Here is a 20,527-nt window from a genome sequence, read left to right as displayed (position 1 = left end):
TTCCAGCAGAAGCGCTCCCAGTTCCCCAACCACTGGTTGCTACCACAGCATTTTTCCTCTAACCCCACTCAAGAGGCAGCGCTGGAAACGCAACTTTTGTTGGTTTTTGAAGGGAAAAATAGTAACTTCTGCACTAAAAGGCAGTGATAAATCGGGCAGCGAAACACAAAGAGCTGCAAGTTATTGTTTAGAAACCGAAAGTCTGCTTTTTGTGCCCAATTCCGTGCATCCCTCCCTCCAGGCGCACCCCCCTCGCTGTCATTAAAGGACGAGCTGATGCTTCCAGAGCAGCACCTCTTCTCAACTAATGAAGCATTAATGAAGGCTGCCATTCACCAGTGAATGGTGCGGAATAAGAGCTCTAATTGAGGTTAAGAGCATTTCAGCTGGGTTGTTCTTATTTAAAAAGCCACCCCGAAACACCAGTAACCACACTGCCAGGCGACTGTAGGTGACAGTAGGTGTCCACGTTTGTTCCACACAACCGATCTTGAATCCAAGCGCTGCTTTGAAGTTCTCATGTCATGCATTTTTAAGAATAATGATGAGAACTGCTCCTGCTTTTGCAAACGCTGCCGTCCCCAGAAGTGTCACCTCAAAAAAAAAAGGAACATACTCCCTTCTCCACACTAACCGACAAAGTTCCCTCAAGCTTTCAAGTGCTGAGCGCAAAGCCTTGTGATTAAAGCGACAAACAAACCCAAGAACGTTCACTTACCTGAAGAACAAGAGATAAGAAAAACAGCGAACGCCAACTTAGTAGCAGCTCCCATTTTCCAATGCTGTTAAAACATTTAAGTGACTTTTAAGTATCCAGTTTCCTCGGTCCTGCAAGGTGGAAAACCTCCTTTCTTGCTGAACCGCTATAAAGCAATCTACAGCAACATTTCTGCAGCAGCTAATGTTCGTGAAACAGTAAAATCAGATCTTTCAGACGCTGAACGATCTCCCTCCGGCTCTTCCTAGCGAGAACCCGCGTTGAGGGATGGATCTATTTGGAACCGTGTTTCAAAACACACGTGTGATTTGGCTTCTGTACAAACGGTGGCAAAATTTAATTCATAAAAGTACGCTACGAATCCACTTTAAAAAAACGAGAGTCACCAGTGAAGCCGCTGGGCAGGACGAAGTCTCTGAGCACACTCCAACTTTGCTTTTCCACACCGAGCTCCGGGAAGCATCCCTCGTGGGTACCAGGCTTCGGGGAGTCCTGTCGCGATGTGTAAACACGGTATTTTCGTCCCAGCTCCCCTTAGACAAGGTGTAGTGTCTGGGAGAAAAGCAGCTCCATCTCAGTCTCAAACCTCAAAGCCCTTGGGGCGAAAAAGGAGGGGAGGGGAAGGGAAGTTTTTCAGTTTCTTGATGAAAACTATCTTAAAAATAAAAAAACCCCAAGCCACACGTGGGCTTTCGGCTTTCTCTAATAACGCTGAGGGATTTGGCGTCGCCCAGCAGAAGAAAAGGGGAGAAACAACAGTTCGGTAACAAAACAGACCGAACGAAAGTGGCAAAAGCTCTGGTCCTGCGGCCGGCAGCGGGAGATGCGCAGCCCCCCTTCTTCTCCACGGGCTCTTCTCCCCTTTTTTCTCCGCGTTTCTCTTCTTCCCTTCTGGCACCACCGAATCCAAGCAAGACCTTCCAGTTCTTCCAAGAGCTTCGCACCCCCTTTCCCCTTCCCCCCCTCCTCCAAGAGGCTATATTTGGTATTTAAGCACAGAAGAGCGGAAGAAAAGAAGCAGTATCCAACGCTGGGGAGGAGGGCGATAGATTGTGGTTGGAAATCCTTCCTTTGCTCCCCTCGCCGTGCTTCCCGGGAAGAATCCGGCTCCTCTGGAAGCGAGGGAGAGGGCGCGGTGCCTCCTCCTCCTCCTCCTCCTCCTGCTGGGGATGCACGCTCAGCTCCTGCCGGGCACCGATGTTTTTCGGATGCAGGCACCCCTTTCTTCAATCCTTTCTCTTCTTTTTTTTATTTTCTCTCCTCAGGAGGAGCAGGCGGAGGGAGGGGCGGGAGGGCAGAGCCCGGCGGGGCTTTAAACCCTCGCAGCGCCCTTAACCCCGACCCCCGCTCAGTCCCGGCTGCGAGGGACCCGCTGCCCACCGCGACCCTCTCGTCTCGTCTCCTGAGGAGAAGGAGGAGGAAGCACGGCGGAGCCCAACTTTGTCCCTCCAGGAGCGCACTTCGAGCGTCGCCGAGGAGAAGCAGCCGAGCCGGGGGAGTTCCCGCGAGCCGTCTCTAGAGTCTCCCGAGCCCAGCTGGCAGCTGCGAGCAGCCCTCCGTGCCCTGCTGCCGCCGCTGCTCCCCTGTGGTAATTTCATAGCTACCCATTCACTTGGGTGGCGTGGAGAACGGACCCAAGATGGCGGCGCCCGGCCGATTGTTTTTGTTTCCTCTCCCCCCCCACCGCCCCCCCCCCCCGGTATCTCGCGGCGGCGCTGGGGGCGGGGCGCGCGCCGAGCGCGAGGGGCAGCCGCCTCGCCCAATCAGAGCGCGGCGAGGCGGGGCGCTTAGTCCCGCCCACCCGCCTAAACCAATCGGAGCGGCGGAATTCCTGTGATTGACATCTGGCCCCACCCAGTCAGCGCGCAGCGAAAGCGCTTAGCCCCGCCCACCAGGCCCACCCTACCAGCGGGCGGGGCCCCCTGTGATTGACAGCCGCCTCTGCCCAATCGAGGCCCAGAAGACCAAGGAAGGCTTAACCCCGCCCACCCGCCCCACACCGACCAATCCGAGGGGGCGTAGCGCGCGGCGCCCGTGATTGACGGCTGCTTCGCCCAATCACAACGCGGGGAGGCGGCGCGCTTGGCCCCGCCCGCCAAACCCACCCAATGGGAGGGCGGAGCCCGCGTGATTGGCAGCCGCCTTTGCCCAATCAACGCACAAGGGGAGGGGGCGGGGCCTTGGATGCACGGCCGCCTTTGCCCCCGTCACCGCCCGCGGCGCGACGCGCCTTAAGCCCCGCCCACCCGGCCCGCGCCGGCCAATCGCGGCCCAAAGCGAAGCCGCCCGAGGGCTCTGGCCCCGCCCACAATTTTTTCATTTTCTTTTTTTGTTTTTTTTTTAATTTTACGCGAGCGCGCGAGCCCGCACGTGCCCGTCCGCGCTCCCCGCCCCGCCTCGAGCTTCGAGTTCCGAGCATCCCCCGCCCCATCGCAGCCCCTTCCCGGGCCTCAGAGCGCTGGAGGAGCAAAACTTGCCGTAAAAACCTCCCCAGGCAGCCTCTGGGACCCTTTCCATGAAGAAGTTTTCCCTAATGTCCAGCCTGAACCCGCTGTGGTGCAGATCGTGGCCGTTCCGATCGCCTGGGAGAAGAGAGGAGTGCGCAGCTCACCACGACCTGCTTTCAGGCTGTTGTAGGCAGCGATGAGGTCTCCCCTTAGCCTCCTCCAGGCTAAACAGCCCCAGGTCCCTCAGCCGCCTCTCATAACCCGTGTTCTCCCGACCCTTCATGCAGCCCCTGCGAAGAAAGCCCAGAATCATGGAATCATGGAATGGTTTGGGTTGGAAGGGACCTCACAGCCCATCCAGTCCCACCCCTGCCATGGGCAGACACACCTCCCACTGGATCAGGGGCTCCAGCCCCATCCAGCCTGGCCTTGAACCCCTCCAGGGATGGGGCAGCCACCCCTGCTCTGGGCAGCCTGGGCCAGGGCCTCCCCACCCTCACAGCAACCCATTTCTTCCCAAGATCTCACCTCAATCTCCCCTCTTTCAGCTTAAAACCATCCCCCCCCTCATCCCATCCCTGCCCTCCCTGATCAAGAGCCCCTGGGGTACTCTCTCCCCGGGGTGTCTCCTTCCTGCTGCCCCCCGAATCTCTGCAAACTTCTGTTTCCTATCATGGTTTGTCCTGCAGCTGCCGCAGCCCAGCGCCTTGCAGTATTCAAGGTATTTGTACTTTATAAGTTCCTGAGCTGGGCACAACACTGCGCTGATGTACGTGTCCGTGCTCTGGAACGGGGGTCTAAAGCAGCACACGCGCTCGGTTTGGAACAGAGAAGGGAGAGTGCGCAAAGGCTGAGTAATTTCCAGTGTACTCGCCTTCTGGGACACACGTGGGTATTGGTGGTACTTTGTGTGCCTCTAGATAAAGCATTTTTGCACTAAACTGTCCCCCTTAAGGACAGCAGCTTGCTCCTTCATGAGTTGGGTGAGACTCCCTCAGATTCAAATGGATGCCACAAAAGAGGTTACCTGCCTCTGAATGAAAAGAAAGGCGTCTCTTAGATCTGGAGATCAATGCGGGGAAGCATAGTGACCTTAATGCTGGCCTTTAATTTCTGTAGTTTTAGAAAGGGCTGTGTTCGCATAAGCCAGGAGCACCCAGTTCCCTGAAAACTGGGATGTTGCTCGCTAACCATAGCCGTGCATCAAGTGATTTCAGGTACCTTCCTTTTCAGGCTGCTGGATAGCACGATCAAAGTGATTTTGGTGATGTGACTATTAGGAGGTACGAGATTGGAAGGAATATTACAGGTAAGATTTCACATATGCGGATATGCAGCCAATTTGAGGCGGAATAACAGTGCCAAGCTGAGCTGTGCCAGGTTGCTGATCAACAGGGGCGTTCAGTAACCAGACCTGGTGAGCCACCAGTAGCACTTGGATTCAGATATGAAAAAATGTAGATATTTCAATCTATTGATATTGAGGTGTCTGCTGGAGTTCTTAGTCAGATTTCGGGCATCCTTGGTGTTTCTCTGCTGTGTTCAAACACTTACTGACACTAAATTCAACCAGTGACAGTATTTTTGATCATTCCAAACAGCCAAAAAGCAAAACAAGATGTACGGGATTGTGCGCATCCAGAAGCATCAAGACATGTGGCAACACCTTTTGTGCCATCTTTTATCCAAGTACTTCAGAATGATTTACAAGCATTAATTAATGTAAGTATTACGACACTCCTACTTAATCTGTAGTTTTTAATGTTCTTCAGTAGCAGAATATTTAAACGTGACCTGTTCTGCAGGTTGTGTTTTCACTTGGCTCAGCTTCTTCAAAATGCTCGTCATGTTGCCACATGAGTAGGAAATTATAGCTAAAAATATTGCTATTGTACGTGTGTGTGTGAATGCCATACTTCCCATTGTAGGTATTTAGCTTATTTTTTTATTTCTTTACTGTCAGAATGTAAACTGTGGTCCATATTTGTATTTTACCAATTATTTTAGATGGAATTGGTATAAATATCTCATCTATATACCACCATTTGCATGGATGTTGTAGTTAGGAGGTGTCTTTTACTCAAATAGCCTATTATTCTTGAGCATGGGTGGGTTTTTTGCTGGCAGGATCCCTTTGGCAGAGCAGAGCCTTCTGGCCTTACAGGAAACATTACAAACACAGTAACTGTGGGGTTGGTCTTCACAATCACATATTTATCAGGGCGACATTTATCTTTCTCTCCCTTCCCAGTTCTGAGGCCTGATGGGACCATGGTAAGTCGGTGTATGGATTAGGATGACCATTGGTAATTAGGATCAGGGAGCCTGCTCAGACCTCCAGAAGCATCAGTCTGTTTCCAACCCTGTCGATGCAGACCTACCTAACATAGCGTATGAAAAGAGGCATGTAAGGAGAGGCAGAAATAAACTCATTTAGGGTATGCAAACAATAAAAACCTGTTTTGCTGCATGGATGCAGCACCTTATCAGTAGAGCTATAGCTGCATTAGGGATTCAGTTCCATTTAATTACGATTTTAAAAACAAAATTAGTTTGGTGCAAATCTTTTACGGACCTTAGCAGAAATTCCCTACCATTTTTTTGTGAGGCACTTGATGCAAAATGCTTTAAGGGCTTTGAGCTTTCTCTAGGCTGTTGCTTTTATTGCTACTAAAAGGACGTTTTTTATCTCAAACAGACATACTAAATGCCAAGACAGTTGTTGTCTCCTCTCTGTGTTTAAATGTCTTTTTGTGTGCCTTTCTTGTGCGAATTTTGGGGGTGCTTCCCTTTTCTACCTTTTAGCTTTTCATTTCTGTTTTCCTTTCACCTTAAACTGCAGACCTTTTTTCATCTTCTAAGATCAATCTGTCTGTGCATGTTTAATGAATCATTTGCTGTGACATACGAGCACTGAAGATGCGGTGTCAGATTCTTACACATCTGCAGAGAGGTTCTGTGCACGAGTAGCAGCAGCAAGATAAAATGGATGTGATCTTAGTTTCGATCTTCTGTTCATGTGGGATGGTACTTTGCCTAGAGGCAGCGCAAATATAACTTTCCTTCTAGGGAATAAGGAGAAGGATTGAAAACTGGTAATATCTATTTTTTTCTTTTCAGAGCACTACTAGGAACAGAAGATTTCAGTTGTGCCTTTGTGATCTCTGCAATTACCACTGAATCAATACCGTTCACAGCATTATAGGTAAGAAGCTTTTGTGCAAGACTTATTCACTGTGTCTATACAAGCATTTTTAAAAGGTAAAGTGGGAAATGCGGGGTTTACAATATGAGGAGTAACTTCAGCAAATATAACCCTTGTCATTAGCTCATTAATCTTCCCTCATGGCCTAAGTAATTCTCCCTTGGAAACTGAAGGAAGAGGAGACCGTGTTCAGACACCAACCTTCCAAAACCGAAAAAAAAATGACCCAAACAGCAAAAAATTAATCTTTCCCTGGTATCTCCTCCTTATCAGCCACTTTAGCTTTCTACACTGTGGGAAAAGTGCAGATACCAGAGGACAGCCTAGTTTCTAAAAACCAAAAAATATATGGATATATAACTGCTTTAAAGCTATTTATAATTTCAGATAAGTATCCATAACTTATGTGAAACCTGAAATATTTAAAAGGAGTTTTAATATGCATTTTGGGGTTTAGTGCACTGGGCAGATCAATAAAATTACCACAAAGTACTCATTATTTTGCAATTTCTACTCTATTCCAAAACTATTGAGGTACTTTACAGTGACATGGATAACACAGCGTTAAAGCACAAGAAAATGGAGAATTAATCAACATTTTAAATGTTGATGAACTGAAATGAAATCAAAAGCTTGCCTTTGCTATGCTTTTGCATTGGGTCAATATATATGGCCATCAAAATGTTCTCCTCTTACTCTTGTACTCAAACATAATTTTACACACAGTTGTTGAATCCAGATGATATTCACAAAGATAAAATAAACTAGCCTTGATTTGGATTCAGGTATTTTGATGTTTGACTAATGGGTGCTCTTTTTATTCATGTGAACGGCACTAAAAACTACAAATGAGAAGGATTTGGCCTGCGTCCTGTTACGTAAAGCCAGTTCTGTAGCAAGTTTGTGTGACACATTCCTTTTTACTGTAACCACATAGACCCACACCAAGGTGTTTCCCTACTTCCAGTTTAGAACCAAACACATAGATACACAAAGTTTACAGAAATTAAGACTTAAATACCATCTCCATCAAGTCATTTGCGTTAAAAACTAGTTTCATACCAATGTTTGCTTTTTATTTTGTGATCTGCTGTCCAGACTTTTGTTTCCTTAAAATACTTGTGTGGAGATTCAAAAATATCTAACCTATTTTCTCGGACTGATGTTTCTTTCTAGTATTTGCGCTCTCTTGTCAGAAGAGATCATCCAACCAAAGCTTCCTGTTCCTTTCCGGTGCTACCTTGTCTCTTAGAGGCAGTCTGTTGTGTCACCGTTTTTTATTACTGTGGCATTTATCATGTAATATTTCATATATATTTCATATCAAAATTAAATTGTCTCCATATTGTACTACAGTCCTCATTTATCCTATGCAATCCTTTCTTTGAAGTGTCATGAAGAGTCCAAGATGAATTCTTAAACCCCTAAGCTCTATTATGAAAACAACGTTCTTAGGTCTGTGTAGAGATTTTCCTTTTCAGAATATCGTAGAATCATGGAATCCTTTGGGTTGGAAGTGACCTTAAAGCCCGTCCAGTTCCACCTCTCTGCCACAGGCAGGGACACCTCCCGCTGGACCAGGCTGCTCAAGTCCCCAATGTTGTGTGGTAAGTTATATATCCCTTTATAAACAAACTGTGGGTTCATCACAGAAAGCAAAAAAAATGTAACATTTTCACCTTTATTTTAGTGCATTCTTAGAATGTATGACAAGTCTTTTCTTCTACTACAGTTCAAAGATGTTAGATTTTAAATACACCTTCCGCACTTACTTCTAAAGTCTTTATATGTGTATATATTGGTTGATAAAGAATTACACATTTTAGACTGACAATTTGCAATAAATAATCATAAGAAGAGGAGGGTAAAGTGGCCAAGTAGGGAGAGATTGTCAGGTATTTAGAGTAGTAAATTGTATGTGCTCTAGAATTTTTGTGCTAATATGACTTGGTTTTTCTGAAACAAGGAAAATACTTGAATAGATGTAGTTACTTGTGATGTCACTCAAAATATACCAGAAATTTTATACCTGAAGAGTGTGATCAGGAGAGCTGTGATGTGTGGTTTAAATTCAGAGTTTAATAACATGTTGTATATATATAATATTTTTGTTAAACAGCGTTAGAGGAGCACGAGCAAGTCCAATACACTCTTACAGGCAATGCTACAAGTGAAAATAACGCATGTATGTTTTTTGTAAGCCAAAGGCATTTTGTCGAAAGTGTACTCGAAGTCTTCACCTATTTCTTAGTATCAGAAACAATTTATTTCTTAGTATCAGAAACAATTTATGGGAGTCTGATGAAAAGCACAGTGCTCAGCTGTCGGTACACAGCTTAGGTTCTAGAGAAAATTAAATCTAGTTTGCTCACTGAATCAAAATGAAACATAGAGAAAAGTGCCCCCGGGGGCCAGGGTGTCAAACTTGAAGGGTGGGCTGATTATCAAAGCTGTGATGTGCAGTTTGAATTCAAGGTTTAGCAACAAACTGAGTACATGCATGGGATTTCTAAAGAACCAATAACAGAGTTTCTCCTTTGAGTTTTCGTTTCATCCCTGAATCTTAAAATGTTGAGTTCTCTTGTAGCAGGAAAGTTTATAAGATGTTAATAGTCAACCAACTTAGATTAAAAAGAAGAAAAAAGATTACAAAGATTGAGCTGCAAACCTTAAAAATATGGCTTCTGGAACTCTGTCCTGGAACAACAAATTAGAAGGTCTTGACAGATTAGTAAATTACATTGTGATAATTGTGGTTAGGAATGATCAGATGAACCAGGCAGCTTACGAGTAGCCAAACAGTCACAGACCAGGTTTTCAGGAAGCAGAGGCATTGTGAGATCTGTTTCTGTGCATTTCAGAGTTTTTTAGGAGAGGAGAGAGTAGTGATACTTAGCTGAAGGAAGACTTGGAGAAGTGAACGCAAACAGTATTCTTGAAGAACAGTAACAAGACGCAGGCTTTGTGAAGATCCAGATGGACTGGAGGGTACTGGAGCTCAAACGTTGGTTACTGGTTTGAGGCTCCAAAATGTAACTAAATGGTTTCATAAAGAGAGGGCAACTGGCGGCCAAGCCTTGGTCAAAAAATCTGTGCATATTGCATTTGAAAATAGGTCATTTGGACTTTTAGAAAAGAAATGTGAAGATCTATGGTAATGGACAAGCTACGCATAATTTTGTGTTTTATTGGGGGTGACAACTGAAGAGTTGGCCAGGTTGGATGGAGCCTTGGGCAGCCTGATCCAGTGGGACGTGTCCCTGCCCGTGGCAGGGGAATTGGAACTGGATGCTCTTTAAGATCCCTTCCAACCCAAACCATTCCATGATTCTATACATGTAGAGTTAACCCTGGCAAATGTGTTACCTGGCAGAAGAAATTGTCCTACTTCTAGGGGTGGCAGTTACGGGCTAATAAAACCGTCCTGCAAAAGAAAATGATTGGAATATGATTTAAGACCCACTTCCTTGAAGGAAACTTAGCTACTGATTCTCCTGCTGTCATCTGAGAGCTTGACTCCAAGTAGCGAACAGTGACTGCTACAATTCCCATTGTGAAAGAGGAACAGGTACATCTAATAAGTACTGATATAGAATAAAACTACGAAGGGAAAGGGGAGCTTCCAGTGCTTCTGCTGTATTTGTCGTGGGTTGTATTTTTTGTAGCACAGTGAAATATTTCTAAGTGATGGATAGCTGAAAAATCTACTACATCAGCATCTGAGCAATGAGATGCGACAACGTTAAAGGTGAGAGATGCTGTTGCCTCTCAGTGCTTCATCTCAACCTGCATCTTTGTCAGGCCTGTGACAGTGCCTCACTTCTCTGATCTACCAAGTAAACAGCACTGCATTTTATCAAAGGTAGTTATGAGGAGATGTGGCAGGAATCCTCAGGAAGCCAGAAGTGTGAGACAGTGTTGCCTGATAGATCTGAACTGGTCTAAGCTCATGTCTTTTGTTTTCAGCCCATAATCAGTGATTTAGGGTTTTCATAATTTCTATGTGGAATTTAAGTAGCATTAAAATAATCCTGCCAACAGGAGCTCAGCCTGCAGACACCCCTTTGTTCCTGCTCACTGGTACAAAAAGCATACTTCTCCTCAAGCACCAATTCCTGAGGATCTGGCATATTAAAGGTTTTCTTCTAAAGAATATGGAAGGTTCCCAAATTTGACCTATTTCAGCTTTAAAGAAGGACGGAGTAAGTTTATAGTCTTAAAAGTCTCTCAAGGAACACTTACTAGCTGTCCATTTCTTTTTATAAAGAAGAGAATCCAACTGCTGGAACATTTCCTTCTGAAGATTGTGCCATTGGTAGGAAGGATGGGGTGAGCCTGTCCAAGGCCACTGAAAGTTCTATAAGTTAAAACCTATTATCTTGCTTCTGCAACCAGCAGGAGATCCCAACCCGTTGCATTTACACGTGCTTGGTTTTGTCCAGCTCCCTGGAAAGCTAAAATCCTTCGCCAGCTTCTGCTCCTGAATAGTTTTGGGGTAGATTCATCTACAAATTATTTTATAATAATTCAAATTCAGACATTGAACAAATAATATTTTAATGTCTGAGATGACAAAATTCCATTTACTCCCTACAGTGAGAAGTTCTTTAAGTTCAGGCTATTTTAAAATGAATAAACGCTGACCTTTTTCCTATTTAACTGGAAGTATTTTTATGTGGCAGTCTGTCTTTCTAATATAAAGGCTCATTTTCTTAGCTTCATATTCTTTATGCAATAAAAGCACTCTTCTAAGGCTGTTTTTTTAGTGGTGTATGCACCATGCTTTAGGAACACCGAGTAATTAACTTTCCCAAAACTGCAGAGAGGAAAGTAGTTTTATTTTATACAGAGAGGTAGGGATGCTGAAGTACACACACACGGATACTAGATTTTTATACACGCTTACCCCAAAACATTTAAATGGAACACTCCCATCTGAAGCTCTTAGTCACTTCTGATATTGAGTGTATTGGTGGCTTAGTCATTATTATGCTTTTTTTGGCAGGACGATGAGGTTTTTAAAGGTGTGAAATGAAAGTGAGGCCTTTTTGGCTTGGGACTTATACACAAACAGGCATTGCCTCTGCCAGAAGACCATCATTACCTTTTTTACCCCAAACACTGGTTGACTAATTAATGGCGTAACCAGTAGAGCTGGCACTGTAGTTTAGAGGTCCCTCTTTCTGTGCTGTTTCCTAAATAATGTCTCTCTTCTCCAGACAGGTTTATTTAGTTGTTTTGCCATTATCACAGTCCATTTTTTCCCAAAGTTCATGAGAGTTTTTCACTTCCAGAAAGGTGCTGCTTGAAGGCCACAAGCCCAGCCCTGGAAAACTTCAGTTATCCTGTGTCCTAGAGCCTGTCAGGATCTGCCCTGAGAGAAAAGAAACTCCCAGACACTTGCCCAAATATTTGGAATCTGGAAGGTGAGTGCTAGTGTATCTAGCATTTCAGTAGCAAGGTGGATTAAGAGCATTAGGGAAGCTGAAAACAGCTCTCAGGATAGAGATTCCCTGGGGTTTGACAGCTTGTTCCACTGGAACAGTCACTTGCCTGCGGGTTGAAAGATCAGGGTTTTTTTCTCCTAGAACGGTACATGGCATTACCTAGTTTTACTTTTGTTATTAAGCATGCCCAAAGTTTGAATGTTTAATTGTTGCCAAGTGCTTCACATTTGAGAAAGCTCAGAAAACGCTTCTTGCTGAGTTTAATGGCCATTGCCATGGACGTTTTCGGGCACTGGCAAAGGCAAGCGAAAGGGAAGAGGCAGGATTTTTTTCATTTGCTTCATGTTTCTCCTTTTAATGATCTGTTACAACTAGTAGTCCCAATCTATATTGGTTTACAAGTTCTGTTGTCATTAACGTATCAGGCAGTTCACTGAGTCACGTCAACAGCTGTGCTGTTGGAGGGAAGGACTCGGATGTGGTTGGATGTTTCATCTGTACGCACTAGCACGGAAGAATTTCGTAGAGCCCTGTTGCCTCTTGTAGCACTGATGGGAGAAACCAAATTAGAATGTAAGAACAGACTCTCTCCCTCTCATTTTCCAACTAAATAACATGGAAGCATTCAGTTAATCATAGTTTCTGAAGCAGGTTTAATGAAGTTAATACGACTGAACTGCAGTAACTTTGTGTGACTCTGTAGTGTTTTTCAGCTCAGCTTATAGGATGCTGTCAATTCATCATTTGCTGTGCTTTTTCACAAGTTCAGAATGGGAATTATCCACATATTTTTAGGAATTGCACTACATCATCCAGCAGTCTAATATCGGTTATATAGGAAGGCTGAAGAAAAACTCTTATCATGCACGAGATTTGCTTTCAGGAGTACTGACTAATGGAGACTTACTGTCAAATATTTATCAAACAAGCTTCAAAATATTGAAAGAACATTTTTTTTCCTAAAACTATTCTTTTTAAATAATAGTATGCTGCTATCTTTAAGCCCTATGAGCTGATTCGCACCTGACAAAAGCTGAGTGAGATATGCACAATATATAGTGTATGTCTGTATGTGTGTTAGCAGGTGATTATTCTTCTCTATTATTGCTTTGCTTATATTCTACTTAAGATTTGTACCAGGTAAACATGGGCTTTTTTTGTGAAGACTTTTTATTTATTTAACTAGAACACAATTACAACCTTTTTATCAGTAGTTTCTTAAAAATAGACAGATAAAATGAAAATGCTATGTGAACCAGGTGGCAAATCAGTCAGCACGAAGTAATTTTTTTATCCAAGTTCTAACGGATAGCTCCTACTCCTTGGAATAGCTAATGCTTTTGGTGTAAATGCTATGTCAATAGAACCAGGAAGATAAATTGTTCTGACTGGACACCCCTAGGATAGGTGTAGTAGGGTTGTGGTTCCAGGGCAAAGTTTATGAATATACCCATCTACTCCAGCATTTGTGAAATCATATGAAAGGAGCATTCAGGCTGTTTGAGGCAAGCCTTTAAACGACAAGTAATAATGAGAAAATGGGAGTGTTCTTTCCATCTTGATTCTTCTGGTATTTCTGCTGTTACTTCTGTTTCTTTCTTTGTTACCTTTGGAGCATTACTAGAAATTCTAAGCAGCGACTGAAAGGTTGTAAGTGGCCATATTATAGAGCAGGAGATTCACGGGCTACAGACAGGTTGGAAGAAGATCAAATGGTGGCAGGACAGATTAGGGTTGGAGGTGGGAAGAATGCACTGTCTGTCACCAGCTTTCTCAGTGAAGCAGCACTGTGAGAGGTCCGGTGAGTACATTTATCGTGTTTTCACCAGCCATACTGTAGTTTGGTGCGAATGACTTGGGAATCAGGTTTTTGTCCTTGCTGCTGCATCAGTTACCTCAAAACTTATGTATTTTTTAAGCTATTACAGCAATTTCTAAGCCCTCCTCTGTTAGGCCCCTATGGAAGGCACATGGCAAGGCCATTTGTATGCTTTAACTATTCCTGTGTTCTGGAATGGCATTTGTGGATTATTAGCAGTGTTAGACTATAGCGGATCTTTAGTTACATTCATGCTGTACTTCCACAAACGCTTTAAGCCAGAGTAAGCCAAGAGATGCTGCCCTGCCCTGCACAAATGTTCTTGCAGCTGCACACTTCATTGATTGGGGAACTGATTTGGGTTAAAACCAGCCCAGCAAACAAACCAAACCAAAACATTCGCTTTAAACCAGCTACTGAACTCACGTAGTTCCTAGCCTCACAAATGTTTACGTTGGCTTGAAGGTCTTCAACTTCCTGGCGTTAAGACCACAACAAGTGTGTGAAGAAAAGCAGGAGCCGCTTGTTTTTTGAGGCAAAGGCTGGTTTAAAGGGCTTGTGGAATTGCAGTTTAAATTGTGGCTCCTTGCTAAACAGCCAGACATTGTAAAGGAGGCTTAATGGCCATCTTTTTTATGCCCTGACTCCCAAGTTATGTCAGACACACCTTGGATAGGGCCCAGGGCGTGCCTTGGCCTAATTCTCTCTCTGTCACCTCCTGAACTTCAAGTTGTTTCCTCTCTGATCCAAACTGTGTCTAACCAAACCATGTTTCCACACCCACTTAGATATTTTCCTGCCCTCTAACAACCTCTCACAACAGATGTTTTCTGCGTTCGGTAGTTACGTTTGTATTTATGCATCAGAACAACTGGAAAAATCTAAAGGACTTAGATGAATTGTGCTTGTCAGTGTTACAATCTGACAGTTTAAGTAGCTCATTCCTTTTCTCCAAAACCGTGTTAAGATAATTTATGCGTTTTGTAAGTGTTTTATCTTTGGATTACAAAGAATTACAGAGTTTCACTCATCCCAAATTACATAGTAGAAAATGCATTCACGTCTCATTTATTACATTGTTGGACATCAGAATAGAGTTAAGGATCATGGTTATTTGCATTGACTCCTTTTGTTAGGCTTGCAGGTCTTACGAAGTACTTACATGTACTTCTGTATCGCTTGGAATTTCTGAGACAATTGCAGCTAGGTCAATAAAAATTAAATGCCTTTTTTTAAGAGAAATTCTCCTTAATTTAAGTAATCTTTTAGTACAATGCAAATACTAGTTATGTTATTTTTTCCTCATCTTTCCACTATAAGCCTGCCAAATTTAATGCATTATGTGCAAGAGTTATTCATATAAGTCCCAATTTGTACTTGCCTGCTTGGCACTTTTATCTAATACATTGCAAGCCCCTCCACAGCTGCTGCTTCTCTCTAACCTCAGAAGCTTGAAGCAAAGGATGGAAAGAGGTCATGATGCTGTGTGGCAGCCTGCTGTAAGTTGTAGAAGGTGTCCCTTTGCTCAGCAGATGTGACATCTCTGCATGACACCTCTGACTGGGAGTTCTGTTTGCGAGTTCGCCTAAACGTCTGGTCAAAGAGCTTATCCTGAGTTGCATGCGGTAGAGCACATCAACTCTGGAAGTAAGAAAATCATCGATTTCTTCAGTGAATATTGAAGAATTAACTCCTACGCTTTGCAATGCAACGTTCAGAAAGGTAGCTTGTCATGCGGGATTTAGAAGATCTGGAAAAGACAAAGGACTAATTATAGAGGTCAGCTGCTGGTTCTGTTCAAGCTGGAAGTTTCTTCCTCAAAAGTAATTAGGACACTGCTTTATAAAAATAGTCTCACAAAATTCCATGGTGGAGTGGGTGTCAGTAAGCTCTTAACATGTGCCTTAGGTTATTGCTGTTTGTGTGTCAGTCAGCAGTTTATTTCTAATTTCACCTTATCTTTGAAGAACCAAATGATTTTTGACAGTTTCTTAAATGTTCTTCCCTTATAAAGTAGTAGAAGATGAACAGTGCTGGAAAGATTTTAATCTTGAAAATATCTGAAAGGAAGTTTTCTCAAGCTGGATGAATTTACAATTCCTTCTGATTATTCAAGAGTTTTGGCTTTTCTTTCACTAAGAGTTCACAACCTAAGAGTTTCTTTGAATTATAAGAGCTAAAAAAAATCACTGACCAATTTACCTGTGTAATTGCTTAAAAATTTATAAAAAAAAGAAGAAAAAAGGAGAAATTAAGGGTTCATCTAAAACTACCTGGAAGGCTGCTACTGAAAAAGCAGTTCAGCAGACTTAGAGATAATAAATATTAATATTTTAACTTCTTATTTCTTAGCCTTCCTCTCTGTAACTTTCTCTAGTTTCTCCTCCACCCTATAACACATATAACATCTTCATTAGTATAATGAGGATCTTTAAAGAAGCGGAGAGTAAAACCATTGGCCATTCCAGCTGAATACTTAAATCACAGTTTAAACTGAAGCTCCTTAATCTAAGTAATTTTTAATAACCCTCTTAAAGACAAAATAGAGTATTTCACATCAAAACAGTTGAATTAGTGTCCCTGCAAGGTCAGCAGTTCTCCAAAGGGAGGAGTGTGTCCCACTCCTGATGATACGGGGATGAAACCTGTTGGTCTGGACCTGCCAGCTGAGCTGCTGTGAATGTGGCAGCATTACCTCCTCTTTAATGCAGAGATCAGCAGAGATAAAAACCTCATTATTCCACTCTACTCAGCACTCATCAGGGCACACTTGGAGTACTGTGTCCAGTTTTGGTCCCCACCATACAAAGAAGACGCAGACAGGCTGGAGGGGGCCCAGAGAAGAGCCACGAAGATGATCAGAGGACTAGGAAAGAAACCTTCCATAGGAAGTGAGGCTGAGAGAACTGGTTTTGTTCAGCCTTGAGAGGAGAAGGCCTAGGGAGAACCTTATTGCCACGTACCACTACATAAAGAGTGTCTACCAAGAGGATGGAGACTCCCTTTTTATGAGGAGTCACATGGAAAAGACAAGGAGTAATGGGTATAAGTTGCTCCTGGCGAGATTCCGACTGGATTCCGAAAGATTTTTCTCCATGAGAGCAGTTAAACATTGGAGTAGTGTCCCCAGGGAAGTGGTGGATTCCTCTTCACTGAACGCATCTAAGGCTCAGCTTGACAGGGTTTCTGGTACATCTCATTAATAGTATTACCCCAAAAGATTGAACCAGATGATCCCTGAGATCCCCTCCAACCTGCTATTCTATTGTATGATAATAGTGCTCCTTTAGGGCTGAGAGGAATTTTCTTGTGCTGAGTTACCTGATGGCATTTAATTTGCTAGGTGTGAAAAACTGGAGGAGCAGAGTAGTATCCCAACAGAGTACTGGGCTAGGGAGAAATTTTTGGAATGAGTAAGGATTTACTTCTTGCAACATCGTATATGAAAACTCTAGTCGCAAGTGCAGAGTTCTGCACCCTAAACATATGCACTTCAAAGAGAGCATGGGAAGTAGAAGGAGCCAGAGATACAAAAGCTGTTTCTTCAGAGCAGGTAGGAAAGTTGAGGTGACAATATTAAATCTGATATATTGACAATCAAATTTTTATTATTTCCATTTAACATAAATTTCTTAAAACCAGTATTTCAATCCAGACTAATTTCAGTTTTTTTCTAGTGTAAAAACATTCAGTAGTGTGAAAATTCAAGCAGCTGCAGTTCTGAATCCCTTTAATGCATAAGGAATGATTATTATCTCAAGCAACTTTAAAGTAAAGGTGGAGTGGTTTTATTTTACCTCATGTGAAGTAGTATAGAAACAAAACCTGGATGCTTGAATTATTTTATTATGTAGTTCTTAATGATCAGAATCTATCCTTCTAATATGAAGTCTGTAAAAAGCAGGTTGGAAAAAAATAATGTACCCCTCTCATCTGTGCAGCTGACTTGGTGGTTAGTTTTTAAGTAGCATTCAAGTCGTGTTTGGAAGCTGCAGATGAAATTAAACACCAGTTTTGGTTTTTAATGCTATACAGATATTACTGTGATGTACAGGTGATCTGTCACAGGTTGCTCTCTCTCTCTGCTGTGTTATGATCCAGAGCTATAGGGTTTTGCGCAGTTTTTCTGTGCTACGAATGCTTTTCTGTGTCTGTCATTCACCCGCCTGCCTCTCTGTGGTGCGTCATGAGTTACTGTTGATCTGCTTTGCTTTCCCAGCATCTTTTATTATGGTTTTTGCAGAGCTGGCATTTAATCTTTGTAGATGCTTAGGAATTAATGTCTCATAATGATCTGAAGTTTGCTACTTTGAAGTCAGAGTTTTTAAACAGGAGACTTGGCAATAGATGTGCTGTAGCTGCGCTTAACAGTTTAATTAATGCTGTGTTATGTATGCACATTCTTTTAGCGTATACTATTTGGAAACACTGCTTGATATAGAGAAAGAAAAAAGCATGCAGGCTCCTAAGTGATGCTTGTTGTTGTGTCTGTGAACTCTGTACATTTGTACTGTTAAATTTGCCCAAGTTAATGTGTTGAAAAGTAACAAGTTACTTAAGTTAGTTAAATGTCTCTTTCTGGAGGAAAATTACCATAATGGTTACTTTTACTCAAATGCAATTACTGTCATTGTAACAATCAATCATATTTTCTTGTGGAGGGAACTTTACCTAGTTCTGAATGCATTAAAATGTAAGATTGCTCTGCTCTGTGTTAAAATGAGCTGCAAAGGCAATATATTTTGGGGGAGAAGCAAGTGGAAGTTCCAGTCATATGCTTGCCTTTAAGAGTATTCAAAAATAGAATTTAACTTCTTAAATGAAATTGAGCCCAGTGACTTGTAAAACATCATCGGAAGCGTTATAAATTCTGGAAAGCTTTAACAATAATTGAAGATTTTGCCGCAGCTGAGCTTGATTAAGCCACAAGCAAGAATTTTCCATGCGTATTTATCACTTGGCTGACAACTTATGAGGGTCTGCACAGCAATCTGGCTTTGTCTGCTGTGGCATCCGCCCGCTTTTCTTCTTTGCAGCCTCTTCTCTCGCTCTTATTAAACCTGCCACTTGCACTCCTCATTTCATAGAATCATAGAATCATAGAATCATAGAATCATAGAATCATAGAATCATAGAATAACCAGGTTGGAAGAGACTCACCGGATCATCGAGTCCAACCATTCCTATCAAACACTAAACCATGTCCCTCAGCACCTCGTCCACCCGTGCCTTAAACCCCTCCAGGGAAGGTGACTCAACCACCTCCCTGGGCAGCCTAACATTTCTTTTCCTTCCTGATCATGTCTTTCTAGTGCCTTTGTTCTCCCAAATCCTGTGAAAAATTCTTGAAGGGATAAGATCTTCAGAAAAAAGTAGGTGCAAGAGAAAGACACTGTGAATTTTCTAGGGGATTGATGCCCAAACTGGTCCCCGAGAGAATCAGACTTATCAGAGGTGGTTGTTGCTTCTTAACCTTTCACGCTGTATGTAAATGTAGGGGACGGGCCCTTGCCGAACTGTCAGAACTGCCAAGGGGCCCTTTGGAAATACTGAAGTTGCTTTGATTTGCTTGTAGCGCTGCTGGTGGCTGCTCCTTACTCTGTGACTTCTTATTTCTCTCTGAAGTGTATGAGGACTGTTGGGAAGAGAGAATGATATCAATACTCATCTCTACATATTTATTACTGTACCCCTTGCCTTGCAGGACTCATTTCCAAAGACAAGAGAGTCACTTTTTGCATTATGTGATTGTGATGCTGATACAGTTATGACATCACCTCTTTATGGTTAAGAATTGGTAGGGGTGCTCTTACCAATTCTTAACCATAAAGAGGTGATGTCATAATGGTGTTTGGTAATCTAGTCGTTCATGGTATTAGGATAAAGGAACTGTATTAGAGCCTTACTTTGCTAACTGTACATTTCTGTTTGGTTTTAGAGCAACTGTACATTTCTCTTTTTTTTTTTTTGTTGTTTTTTTTGTTTTCATTGTTTCTATTCACTCTGCTTTCAGATAGAGCTGATATTCTGTGTTTATTCTATGGAGTGGTTTCAGTACAGAGTAGGGGATGATGTGATGGAGAGCAGCCCTGCGGAGAAGGACCTGGGGTGCTGATTGATGAGAAGCTTGATATGAGCCGGCAGTGTGCTCTTGCAGCCCAGAAACCACCCGTGTCCTGGGCTGCATCAAAAGCAGCGCAGCCAGCAGGGAGGGAGGGGATTCTGCCCCTCTATTCCTCTCTTCTGAGACCTTAGCTGGAGGATTGGGTCCAGTTCTGGAATCCTCAACATAAGAAGGAGATGGAGCTGTTGGAACGGGTGCAGAAGAGGATATAAGGATGATCTAAGGGCTGGAGCACCTCCCATACGAGGACAGGCTGAGAGAGTTGGGCTTGTTCAGCCTAGAGAAGAGAAGGCTACGAGGAGCTCTAATAGTGACCTTGCAGCACCTGAAGGGGCTACAAGAAAGCTGGGGAGGGGCTGTTCACAAAGGCTTGTGGTGATAGGACTGGGAGCAATGGGTATAAACTGGAGAGGGGCAGATTTAGACTAGGTATAAGGAGGAATTTCTTCGTGATGAGAGTGGTGAGGCACTGGAACAGGTTGCCCAGACAAGTGGAATCGCAGGAATTTGGAGGGGTACGTGTAGGGCATGAAGGAACCACAGAGCTGTGCAGAATGTTTCAGTTTGGAAGCAGCATCTGGAGATCTTCCCTGTGGAAAGGAAGAGAGGTTAGAGTAGAACAGACACCTGATGACTTGACGGATCATGAAATGTTAAGAAAGAACAGTTCATGGAATGACATGGGAAGTGACAGGAGAGAGCACTGTTACCAGTTTTTGGAATAGAGATTGCATCCTTCGTTTAGTGAAAGGAAGCATTTTTAAGCA

General features: G+C 43.2%; 1 protein-coding gene across 2 annotated transcripts in view; it reads right to left on the bottom strand.

The window, feature by feature from the left end:
- Positions 1-1,666, bottom strand: part of ACVR2A (activin A receptor type 2A) — a 62,866-nt gene extending 61,200 nt beyond the window's left edge. For both annotated transcript variants that reach the window (XM_069861686.1, XM_069861687.1), the window contains exon 1: positions 719-1,666. In XM_069861686.1, the coding sequence (XP_069717787.1) occupies positions 719-773 (55 nt within the window). In that variant the 5' untranslated portion in view covers positions 774-1,666. The remainder of the gene's footprint in view (positions 1-718) is intronic.
- Positions 1,667-20,527: the final 18,861 nt, after the last annotated feature.

Source organism: Phaenicophaeus curvirostris, chromosome 7 (assembly GCF_032191515.1).
Source record: "Phaenicophaeus curvirostris isolate KB17595 chromosome 7, BPBGC_Pcur_1.0, whole genome shotgun sequence".
NCBI lineage: Eukaryota > Metazoa > Chordata > Aves > Cuculiformes > Cuculidae > Phaenicophaeus > Phaenicophaeus curvirostris.
The sequence above is the reverse complement of the archived record's forward strand: the minus strand, read 5'-3'. Positions and strand labels throughout refer to the sequence as shown.